This window comes from Rhinolophus hipposideros (genome assembly GCF_964194185.1).
Source record: "Rhinolophus hipposideros genome assembly, chromosome: 9".
Lineage (NCBI taxonomy): Eukaryota > Metazoa > Chordata > Mammalia > Chiroptera > Rhinolophidae > Rhinolophus > Rhinolophus hipposideros.
The window spans coordinates 72,648,756-72,661,868 of record NC_138055.1 but is presented as its reverse complement, the minus strand read 5'-3'; the positions used below and the strand labels follow the sequence as shown (position 1 = coordinate 72,661,868).

The 13,113-nt window shown below is 33.2% G+C and overlaps 1 protein-coding gene across 8 annotated transcripts in view; it reads right to left on the bottom strand.

Annotated features, from left to right (window-relative positions):
* Positions 1 to 13,113, bottom strand: part of NAV3 (neuron navigator 3) — a 785,517-nt gene that overhangs the window by 62,996 nt on the left and 709,408 nt on the right. For all 8 annotated transcript variants that reach the window (XM_081061016.1, XM_081061019.1, XM_081061021.1 and 5 more), the window contains 4 exons: positions 12,420 to 12,608; positions 9,495 to 9,547; positions 4,006 to 4,029; positions 1,307 to 1,384 (listed from right to left, as the gene is read on the bottom strand). In XM_081061016.1, the coding sequence (XP_080917142.1) occupies positions 1,307 to 1,384; positions 4,006 to 4,029; positions 9,495 to 9,547; positions 12,420 to 12,608 (344 nt within the window). The remainder of the gene's footprint in view (positions 1 to 1,306; positions 1,385 to 4,005; positions 4,030 to 9,494; positions 9,548 to 12,419; positions 12,609 to 13,113) is intronic.

Below are 13,113 nucleotides of genomic sequence, written 5' to 3'. Positions count from 1 at the left end.
TGGCATTTGCATTGTAATATGTCCTTGTAATATGTCCTAGGTACAAATTCAGGAACCTAGACAGGAGTGTTTTACACTACTATATATCTAACCTATGGTATACAATTTACAGTTGCTTTGGAACTATTTCTTTAAGAGTTATTCTTAGATACAAAATGTAGGTTAAATAACAGTGTTCCAGTGTTGCCTAAACAATTCTCTAAAACCTCTTATTATGTTTAATACCCTAAAAACATCCATATAAAACAAATATAGTCCATCCAAAATTAATTTGATTCTCCCAAAGTAGAAAAGATAAGATCAATCCAAATACAGTGCTAAACGGAATACATTGTAAGTGAAGTGATTTACTTACATACTGTGAAAGCTATATTACACCACAATATTTAGCCTTAACATTTCTCGTATTCAAGGCACACCCAGGGGGTCTACACCTGCTCAGTTTTGCTATGGAGAGCTTAGTCTAGGAGCTAGGAAAACTGAATGGAGAGCTGCGAGTGGTGAGGCAGGCTACAGGCCCAAGCTACACTAGTGGAACTGAGCAGATTCACGTTGAGTGAAAGTGACAGGACATATGGCAAAATAGCAGGAGCATCGTTACCCCTCACTATTGCTTCTAACGCTACTGTTCCTTAGGACTAGGCACAATGCCACGTGTTCTCCTTTTTTATTCTTCATCTACTTTGAGTATTCCCTGGCACATTGAGAGATCTTCAACAAATGTTAATATAATTGATGGTCTTTATCATCATGTTGGCCCTTCTCAGCAGCTAGGAGAAGGCTGCCAATGTTGCTGAGAGAACTACATCTCATTTACAATATAGCTAAGATACCCAAATGTAGACCTAAGTTGTTTTTGTTTGTGTGTTTGTTTTTGTTTTAGAATGAACTGGATGCTTAACTAATTGGCTTATAAGTGGTACTGAGGGAGGCAAGGTGCATGAATTGTTTACCTTCCAAAGTTAATCATTATCAATCCTAATAGTCCTGTAACCGTAGAAAGTCTTATGTATGGGGAATAATGAAAATACGAAAAGAAAGAATCCTTGTAGCTGTTCCCAATATTCCAACCTTATTAGAAAGAAAATGCCATTTTAACCACATTATGAATCCTCATAAGTCAATTGGGTTTACAATTTATTATCCAGTCTGTAGGAAAGTTTATCTTTATATGAGTTCTATGATTTAGTGACTTAACGCTGTACAATTTTCGACATTCAAAGTTTGTAAGACTGTTACTAAAATTATCCCATTTGCTATATAAAAATCTGTTTTAATATATCAAAAAAAATAAAACGTGACTTACATTCGCTGAAAGTTGAGATGTGAGGGTAGCGACTTTTTCTTGTGATGCCACCAGCTCTCGCCGCAGTTTATGGATTTGCTGAATGTAATTTCAAAAAATCAGTTCAATATGCTAGTAGATTTTAACTTAACACCAGAATTCAATCCAAGAAAGCAAATACTATAGTCAGCTCATGCTATGCCCACTGCATCAGCACCAATTCTTGAAAACTAAAGCAACGTGCAAACTGGCTGCACGGTGACAATCAAAGGCCAGTTATAAGAATAGGAGTAAGTCCCATGTTCAAAGTAGGGACGCAACTCTGCCAATGAAGGGATGTTTCCTTGTTCCATTTGCCATCCTGGCTGACTCAAGCATCAGTTTACTTTCTTATTGATTCTTCTACCTCTAGCAAATTGTTATATTAAAACTCAGGTAGTAAAATCTTTTCTTTTTAAAAGTTAAATGTGCATATACATTTTTTCTGAGTCTTTTTAGTGAAAAGTACTCCAGGTCATTTTTCTATCAGATTTTTTGTTGTTTTTATTCATTTGTTTTTTGTTTTTTTTTTTTGTTTTTGTATGCTTATTTTAATTTCTGTAACTTGGCAACTCCTTAGAGCTGTAGATTATCCTGTAGTCACTGAAAGTTGGCTCTCATTCAACATTTAATGATTCCACATTTGAAAATAATGGCATTGGCTAGGCTTTTAATGACTAACACTCAGAGAAGCTTTTCCAAATCTTTATTATCACACGCTTTATTCAGGGAGTTACTATAAACTCAGGGCAGAAGTGCTTTATAGATTATCCATAGTTTAAAAATAAGGGGGAAATCAATAATACTATACAAATAAGTAGGTAAACCAACAAAATAAATATGCTAAAATGTTTTCCTTTTTAGTTAAGTTCACACTGGATGAAAACTGACCCAGAAAAAGGTAAGGGTGTATATCATACTGAAAATTTTAATTTAAGCACTTTCACAGTTAAATCTGCATGTCTCATGTTGCCATGAAATATAAAGTAATTAATACTTTAAAGTAAAATATTTATAAATTGACAAGCGTGCTTCTGATCTTAAGGGATTTTAGTTACTTAGATGGCAAACATTCTACTCTGATGGTTTTCATTTCTTCAAAAACAAGTCTTCTTTTGTTGTATATGGACTTTTGGAATACCATCTCAGTTTGAAAAAGCATTCTTGACACAGTTCATTAATTGTCTTTTTCTTCCCCTTCACATGAGATTTTTGTAGAGAAGAAATAGTGGTCGATATTGAGAGACTCTAAAAAGGAAGTGAACTGAAAACTGGAAGCAGAGATAGAGGATATTTTTATAACTTCAGCAAATGTAATTCCATTTCATTTTTGTCTTTTAAAAAGAGATACATCCCAGCTCCAATTAACTTTTGAGTTATATTCATACGATAATGATCACAAATAGTCTCAGAAAGCAAAGAATCCATTTTATTCTTAAACCAAATTCAAAGAGGCTTTCTCAAATTAATAGTGCCTATCAGGTGACCCTATTGCCTTTAAAATATAATCCAGGGAAATTTAAAGTATTGTCAATGATTTTTTAAAAATCGTGACCCATTATGGGGCATCAGTGATAAAAGGGGAGTTGGGTACCTATTAATAAGTCAAATAGATGCATTTCTATACCTCAGTAGCTACATTATGATCAATGTTAGAAGTTTTGCCATATGCATATGATGCAAATAAAACTGGTTTTTAAAAAAATCGTATTGACTTTTTGGTCTAGCGATTATAAAGATCAAATTGGTACAATCAATACTTTTTTCAATATTTTTAAACACAGCACAAATTTTACATTGAAGGCTAATAAAATGTGACTTCAGAGGAAAGAGTTTCTTTGCAGAGACTGTTGCCAAGACATTTATTTTCTCTGTGCTCTGATGCCTCAGTGTAAATTAATCAAATAGTCATTACTGCATTTTGAATAAAGGCCTAATTAAAGTCCTCCTGCTCTCTTTGGCCAGGGCATCTCTTATACAAAGGGAAAGAAAAAAGAATATGAGGGTAAGGGGGATCAAATTTATGGTGATGGAAGGAGAACTGACTCTGGGGGGTGAACACACAATGGGATTTATAGACGATGTAATACAGAATTGTACACCTGAAGTTATTTAATATCATTAACAATTGTCACCCCAATAAATTAAAAAAAAAGAATATTCTCTTCAGGTTGCAATCTGATTTGCACATGACTGCAACCAAGTGCGTATTTGTGAAATGTGTGTGATTAGACCCAGACAAAGTGTTTAGAAGTTGCAAAGCCCTGCACCAAACAGCTGAACTGGAATGCTGGTAGCTTGTGCTGTGGAGGTCTGATGCCTAAATCCAAGTTTCCTTAATTCTATGCAGTCAGTCTCGCAGTGGGGACAAGAAACTCATAAAAAACAAAGATCCCGCGCATTCATTCATTCATCAAAGATTTAATGACTGCTTACTACTAAACACTATTTATTAGCTGTTGAGCTAAAACTCCAAACTAAAATGTGAGAGGAGAATTTGCTTATGAAAATTACCTTTCATTTTCTATTAAGAGGAAATATTCAAGACCTTTTATTAACTATCTTATTTCTATCCTTTGCACTGTAGTTATGTTATTGTATCACAGAGCCCTCTAGTGGCAGAAACACTCATTTCATCATAAATGGATATTAGAGCAAATATAAAAATGATACGTTTTTACCTCTGAATGAGCCTTTTCTTCGGCCTGTAAAAGAGAGAATGCAAAATATATAAATAATTAAATTCAATTCATTTCACAAGTATATATGAGTAAATAATTATATTGTGTATTTAAAATGTGATCTAACATAAGAATATAGTAAAATGCATAATATTGTTAAATTAAAACAGTAAGAACAGGAACCTTTAGGATTGCAGATGAATACTCTTTATGTATAAACCATATAGTATTTTTAAAATATATAGTATTTGATTCATGGATATATAATATGCTTTAAAAACAAAGGATATAACTAAAAGATAGTGTTACTCTAAGATACGGACCATAAGCAACAAAAAACAAAATAGTTTTAAAATTATGCTCTAAAAAAGATATAGAAAAGAATAAAATATTGGATTTTAAAAATTCAAATTGTAGGAAACGGACTCCATTAAATTATAGGGATCTTCAGCCAAGACTTAGGAACCAGAATTTTATTCTGTAATTTAAAGATCATAAAGAATGCCAAACAGAGTTTGAGGGACAATATTGACCTCTATTGATAACCGCAGAAAATCACGTTGTTAGTTTCTATTTCCTTTTACTTTTCCTAATAATAATCAATTAAATTTATTTGGCTGCAAGTCAGCAAAACACTAAAACATACAGTGTGAAGGTGGTGATAAAAGTGGCCAACAAACATCTTTAGCTACGCCGATTATGGAAATAAGGATTGCTGTAGGAATTTGCAGGGTGTTTTGGCCTCAGCTGCCGAAAACTCCCAGCTCTCTTTTTCTTCTTTGTGCTGGGCTGCGAAATGCCAGAATATGAGTTATGTGCACCATTACATTAGGGAAGCTTTCTCATTCTGGAAAAAGCTGGAGAATGTATGATATCGCTGAGTGGTACAAGACTGATCATCGCCTTGAGCAGATCCAAAGCTGAAAAACAACCTCCTGATTAATTGATGCACATATGCATGAGCTACTTTTTATATCTCCTTTTCCTCTGGAAATCATAAAATAAAACAAAGTAAACATCGAGAAATTATGCATAAGCACCTTCGCAGTTTTGTCTTTCCTATATTTTCTCTACTCTTAAAAAATAATGTATAGTTAGTAATACAGTGGTTAGTTAAAAGAATGGTTAAGTAGGAGAATCCTAATAGGCTTTATAAGAAAACTGTGTTTAAAAATAAATGCTAACATAAAGCTTACATATTTTAAATCGCAAATTTAGTTTTTAAGTGAAGGTTTTATTTCTTTTAATTTAATATTTTCAAGGTTTCATATAGTTTGGTTTTTGAATCATAAGTAGGAAAGATTTTAAAATAAGAATTTCATAAAATCAAAAGCAACTGGAGGTTGTTTGCCTTAAGACATATTTACAAAGACAATTAACTATGACTTTTGGGTTTCCCTAGTAATTTGCATATTTATTGCCAGTTTATTCTGCCCAAATTCTCCTTCTAGGCTTGCTAAGATTATATAAAACTGATACTTAATAAACAATCTGTGTATTTAAAGCAAACGATATATGATTTTTTTTAAACAATCACATTTTTTTCATTAAGAATGCCCTGGATAAGTTACATATACTAGTTATAAGCATAATTATTCCATATTAATTCCATATATACTATATATTATGACTTTACTCATTGCTGATTTTTCAGAACTATTTTTTTTCTTTCATCTTTGCCTTCTTTCATAGCCTCGGTTATGAATGCTATGCAGGTGTTATCCTAATGTTGAAGCATTGAACCAGAATAGTAATATTGTTTTTTTTCCAGTGGATTAGGCGTGGAATTAAAGATATCATGATGGACTGTGATTGCATTTTATTTTTAAATGATGGTATTGAAGCAGGCAAAATGTCCCGAAGGATGGTAAACAATATAAAACATCTTTTCTAAATAAAAATATATTAGATGATTCTTTATTCTGTAAGCTATTAATTGGCCATTCATTCATCCATTCAAACTTACTAATTAAAAAGTATTTACTTTAGTATTAGCTATGTGTTAGTAAATACGCTAAAGAGATCCACAGTGTACTAACCATGGCCCTTGCTCTTATTAAACCAACACAAATTAGATTCCAAGTACAAATCAGGTTCAATAAAGTTAATACACAGTCAATCAGAAAACTACTACAAAAATAAAAAATGTAAATGCATACATAACAGGACCAGGTATATAAAAAATAAAAAGCATTCTGAGTACTAACAATAAAATCACATAACCTTCTCAGGTTATTTTTTCTATTCCAACATTTCATAGACATATGGATAACGAGACATATGTCTTTCCTATGAGAAATGCTACAATACAATAATAGCTAACAACCCAAACTCAACTTCCGGAAGAAAAGAAGAGATGGTGGAGGCTGGGAATTAATTGCCTGAAAGCACATGTCAGTATCTAAAAGGGGCAATGCCAGATGACTGTAAACCTGGAGGAATTTCATTTCAGTGTTTTTACATATTCTGGTTATTTTTAAAATACAATTTTAAAATTGTAATTTTAGATAAAAACTCCAGATTGCACAGTGTTGGTTTGGATTAAACACATACACACACACACACACACACACACACACACACACTCTAAGTTTGTCAAATATAATATTGGGCCTATGATTTCTATGCAATGTACAACCTCCTTGAATCTTTCTGCTCGGGAATTGTAGAAGGTGATTTTTCACAAAACTTTTTGCAAGATACATTGTAAAAATTTTACCAAACTACAATTGGTAGAGACTTTTTTTTTTTTAAATTAAAGTTTACTGGTAGAGACTTTAATAGAGCTATATATGAAGAAAGAATTCTTCCATGGGATTTGTTAGATTGGTGATTTTAAAGTTAAAGGTTCTTTGCAGCAACCCATCCTCATTAGTGTGCTGTAATATTTTTAAGTAAAATATATAATTTCATAAATTGCATAAATGAGAGTGTTAGAGTAAATATGGTTTATACTCATGCTTAATAAGAGCAATATTTTACCAAATAAGAAGAGATAGTGCCCAATATTCTTGCAGAAAAGGGAAACTTCCCCCCAAACACTAATTATTTTATAAAGGAACACCACACACAGCTGTTAGCTGTGCACTGCGTAACTTCAAAAAACGCAATTACATGTAGACTAGGATGAACATGGTGCATCTTAGAACAATACACTTGACACTATTTCATAATTTATACCACATAATGCCCCTGGTCTCCTCTAATTATTGCAGAACAACCATGGGATAGATGTGTCTGTTGTTTTCCAATTTTATGTTATATGTATAATCCAAACAAATTTAGCAATTTGCCTGATATCACACAATAATTACTAATACAGTAAGCCAGGAATGCAAATCAATGGACTCTTTATCCATAGTCCCTAAGAAGGCATGAAAAATAATGATACATTGGCTTTTCACTTCGTGGTTTGGAAAGCACTTTCACAGGTATTTTATCATTACCAATTAAGTCTCAGTGCAAGATAAGGGAGGTTAGAGACAGAATGACTCAATCACCTTTGATTTTTTTCATTATTAGTCCTCCAAATATGCATTTTTGAATTGTTTTTATTATAGGTTATTTGTCAATTAAAGTATATAATTTCCATCATCTCTAATGCTGTTTAAATTTCCTAATTTCCTAATAATATCACCTTCTGATGTGGCTTGATCACCTTATCCATCTTTTTCACACTTAACACAAGAACCTAATTCATCTCTAAATGTTGGCCTACAAATATGTTTATAGTCTCTCTCCTTTAATTTGTTTTCATTTCATATTGTACTAACATAATACTTCTCATTTATGCTTCCTCATTATCCTTATTATTTTGACGTATATATCCTATCTACATATGCCATGTGTGTGTGTGTGTGTGTGTGTGTGTGTATAACACATCTAGAATTTTTTAAATGTATTCCCTTTGTTCCCTATAAACCTGCAATATCCAACACAGTAGCTGCATGGCACATGTGCTTATTTAAATTAAAATTAATAAAATGAAAACTTCAATTCCTCTGTCACATCAGATACACTTCAAATACTCAATAGCCACATGTGGTTACTGTATTAGACAGTAACAGACAGTGCAGATATAGAACATTTCTATTATTACAGAAAGGTCTATTGGCCTCTGGTAGATACTAATTAGCCATCTGTTTTTCTTCAACCCATGCTTTTTTTTTTTTTTAATTCTTGACCTTTCTTAGCCTTCATGAAGGTAGTTTTATCCAAATGTTGCATTTGTATATATTTAAAATATGACTATAATGTCGTTACATCTTTTGACATTATATAAAGACTCCAGTTGCAATAGTTTCATCTCCCAGATAAGCAGCAGCACTGGCCCAACTGGAAGAACTCTAAGTCTTTACATATTTCTCTCATTATTTTTTTCCAATACATTTTCACATTTCTCCCTTCTTTATCCATTAGCTTAACACAGTAGATTTATCTAAACATTAACAGTGATTTCTTCATTTATAGAATCTTTTGGCAATTTTAGTTATTAAAAGGAGAGAGATGGTAAGGAAAATGTTGTCTTTGCCAATGACAGTCTGATTTTGAGTAACTATGGAAAACAATAAATATGAAGATAAAGTTATAAAAAGGGGGACATAACATTAGAACCTAATGAAAATGAATGAAAAAAATTAATATTTCCCTTAGTGCTTAATTGCTCAGTTAACAGTTGAGGATGTGAACTTTTCATGAATCTTTCAATGCAGGATTAAGGATTAAGGATTACTCATAGAACCCAAGTCTCAGTAAAATTCAGTAAACTAAATATTCCTCACTCTTACCTAAGCTTAAAGGAAACCTCTGGCAAAACATAAATTCGTGTAGACTATTTTATTTTAAAGATGACCTATATTAAGTAGGCATAAAACTCACATTGGAAAAAATGAAATATATTTTAACATACTAGGAAAGTAACTTAACACATTGGCATTTCTCTCTTAAGAAATAAAGTTTGAAAAATCGTACTTTGTTTCAGAAGATTGTTAAAAAATGTCTAAGCCTCTGAGGCCTTCATCCTTTGGCACAATCCTCTCAAAACTTATTTTTTAAGTATAAAAATAAAGTGGAGAAAATATGGAAAAGTAGACAATATTATAAAATTATAGTAGAATATTATAGTAGTACAGTATAGTAGACAATATTATAAAATTATAGTAGAATATTATAGTAGTACAGTATAGTAGACAATATTATAAAATTATAGTACAGGACACGATTTCAGGGATTCCAAGTTATACCCCAATAGGTTTTATGGAATTCAGTTTTCCTTCCACATATTGATCATAACGAGTACACAAAAGTCAAGTGGAAGCACAGTACGCGGACCACAAAAGAGCTGGCAGAGCACCTGCCAGCTTTTTGGGTAGGCAGTAGCTTAGAGTACGCTCTTATTTCACTGTGAAACTTCTGTGTAAATGTCAATCTATTTAATCATGTGTGTGCATGGCAAAGGCAGAAACATTTTCTTCACAGCCAATACTTACCGTAGAGTAAAGAGAAGACGTGCTGGAGACCAGTGATAACGAAGAGCCATGAACTGGAGAAGGCAGAAAAAGAACAAGAGGGAAAATAACGAAGTCTGCTCAGAAACACCAGGCCTTTACTAAAAAGTGAAGAATGGAGTAATAAAATAATAGCTGCTAGATATGAGAGTCTGAGAATAAGTCCGTTGCCATTTTTGGGAGGTCAAATGTTGAGACATGGAAAGGTCCCATACTTCCCCCTAAAGTACCTTCTTTATCATCTTATAGAGAGAAGTTGACAAGTACAAGCTCTTCAAGCTTGCTTTGCACATACCAAAAACTACAGTACATCCCCACATAATTAATAATCAGAAAGTTATGAAAATCTGAACTAAAATTGCCATAAACTTAAAAAAAACTTTATGTATTTTATTTATTTGATTTCATTTTTATACAACAAAGATAATTTTCAATATTTTTCCCCATGTACTTTCTGGAAAATAAGCATTTTACCCAACTTGCTAGTTCAACATTATCTGTGATGAATTGATTATGCTTTTCAAAATACAGAATTACAGTTTCTTTTGTACTTTCAGTAATAGAAAAATACTTATATCATATTAATAGAAAAATACTTATATCAAGGTGGTGTGTCACTGACGTTAAGAATGAAAATTGCATACTGTCTTTTATCTCGATAATCAAAATACCATCTCAAACTATTAATGGACTACTTTATGTTTCTGTACATCCAATATTTTAAGCCCAAAAACGGGATAAAATTGTGTTTGATTATATTTGTAGGAAAGTCCTTCTTTTCATTGTGGGACAACAGAAAATGATTTCTGCTATTCATCCATTAAACAAATATTAGTTGAGCACTCACAATATGACAGGCCCTTGCTAGATCCTGGGACTGCAAAAATGAATGTCTCTATCCTAGGAGCTCAAGAAGAAGTAGGAAGGTACTCAACTAAAAAGATAATTACAATAGAGTACTACAAGTACTATCAAGGGCAATGCATTGGGTACTACAAGAGCACACGGGAAGTATCATACTTATATATAACCTGGTCAGCAGAGAACTGGGAAGTCTGTGCAATACTACTATTCCATGAGACGTGCACAATTCCAATCATAAAAAAAAAAGCACATTCTTTCAACCGATAATAACACTGGTATGAACTAGTACATCGTACAAGAAGTAAGAAAGACAATGAATCAGGAGATTCCATTTTCAGTCTTTTTCCGATGCTTAGTATTTACTGTATTACTTACAATCACTTAATATTTATAGGTCTATGACTTTATAATTTGTGGCTTAGTTTCCTCATTGTTCACTGTGAGCAGTGGTCAGGGGCCGCCAGTAAAGTCCATTTCATTTTTCTAGTCCACATAATTCCTTGATTCTAGACCACAATTTAAAAAAGTATAATCGTTCAGTATTCCATGAGTGGCCATCCAAAAGCAATCCTGCCCACTCAGCCTGGCGTGCAACAGTTCAGATTATTTAATCCTCATACATGGCAAGCCAGAATTTCCCAGCATTCTATTCATAAATGAGGCACTCGAGAAAGCCTTCAGTACGCTTAGAAAAATTTTACAGTATTATAAGAGGCCTATCCATGAAGAGAGTGATAGAACCGTTTCAGAAAAACAATGACTTAACATTTCAGATTAGTTATACTTTTGTCTATCTGCAATACATCAATCAGCAGACTGTCAGGGTAGAGTTCACTCTCTGTCACGGTGAACTTGGTGGTTGGGTTAATATACCCCAAAGTAGTGGCAATTGTGGTTAACTGATTTAGTCTAAGCACCTTATACGTACCGTGATGACCTGAAAACCATGAGCTCATTTTCAAAGCTTTCTACGCCTTTAGTCAGAAAATACTTTAAATAAGAAGTTAAGAAGAGGAAAGAGAGGGAACAAAATATCCTGGACTTTAATTTCGTCCTCATGACAAACCTATGAAATTAGAGATGCAGAGATTGGGGTAATAAAGTTAGGAAAATGTGCCCAAATTCATACTACAAATAAATGGATGACCAGAGGTGTAAGCCCTGGTATGTTTCAAGATCTGGAGTCTTTTCTTTTATACATAATTATTAAGGACTAGGATAGTCAAGCTGATTTTATGTTTGATTTTATTCTAATCAGTTTGAACATTTAGGTTTACTTTTATTAATATTTTATCTTTAGCTCATATGCTTTATGGCTGCCACAGTTTTCCTTTATGGGTCCTTAAAAATCATTCATTAAATCAAAGAGGAAAATCTCTCAAATATTGTCAAATTTGATACTTGAGGTTATATAGTTTAGGAAATTATATGCATTCGAACATTAATTAAGCCTCCTGAGTTTTTCAAATGGATTTATTATAAATTATTCACCTAGAACTTTACAATTACAAAGACTTTTTTTTAGGACAAGTGAGAATTTTATTGCACTGAATAAGGAAATGTCACTTATAAAGCAAAACGTAGATACAATGTGAATTTGAAGATAATATGATAAAAACTAACACAAGAGAGAGTTTCTGAGAATAAAAGTTGGCAGCATGTGGTAGTTTCATAACATAATTTTTCTGCTTCCTATGTCTCTGTGGTTCTTTCACTGAAGTGTCAAACAAGACATTCACTCTGATATTTGATCCATCAGGGCAAATGCTCTCTAAAATTATGTGAACACTGAATTTATTCTGAACTATTCTATAGCCAAGTATTCACCTAAACAATTTGTGGCATATTTCCAAATGCATAAAGAAACAAAAGGTAACGCAGACTAAACTGTCTCTAGGCTTCATTGAGGGCTCCTCAAATGAGCATTATACTTACTCATTTATTTACTCTTCAGGAATCCTTGGGCTGTGAGTGATGTGACAGTTTTCATCTCAGAGTTAAATAAAGTAACTTCGTCTTTATTTCCTACCCCCGCACGCCTACCTTCTTCCATGCTGTCTCGGAATGAGCCCGAATGACTGATGGCACGTGGCCTTTCCTCCAAAGATGTGGCGCTCCCACAAAGCTGGGAGTCATCATAGAGATCGAAGGAAGAGTCTTGGGCTGGGATGCTGTTTGATCGCATCATGCTGGGCCCAGGAAGGTTAAATTGAGATAGATTGGTTGGGCTCACTGAAAAACAAAGCACACATAGCCTGTTATTCTGGGGCTTGGATGATGAAAACAGTAGGTTGCTAGAAAGTGAGAACGTGACCCCAGTTCTTATCGAAATATGAATTTATAGGGTGCTGCTATTTAAGGAAAACCAAGAGTCTGCCTCTGAAATGTTCAATAAAAGTTACAGTGGAGTCATTCTTTATTTCTAGCACTTTCATGACAAGCACTGTATCAATTTCTCAAGCAATATTAAACAAAACCTGCAAGCCACCACTACTGTTCATGCTAGAAATATAATAACTTGGTATTTTCTGCTGACCTATATGAAGACAAGAATGTCATCATAGGGTCTGCAGGTTTCTTTTAAGAGAAGACTACCATTACTTTAATGCGAAAAGCAAAATTGAAAAAGAAAGAAAATACAAGAAATCTCAATTTCCCGAGAAGATCCTTTCGAAGCTTCCAGGCAAAGACTCTCAGTCATTTATAGAGTTTTGATGTAGGCCTCTCCCAACTCAGA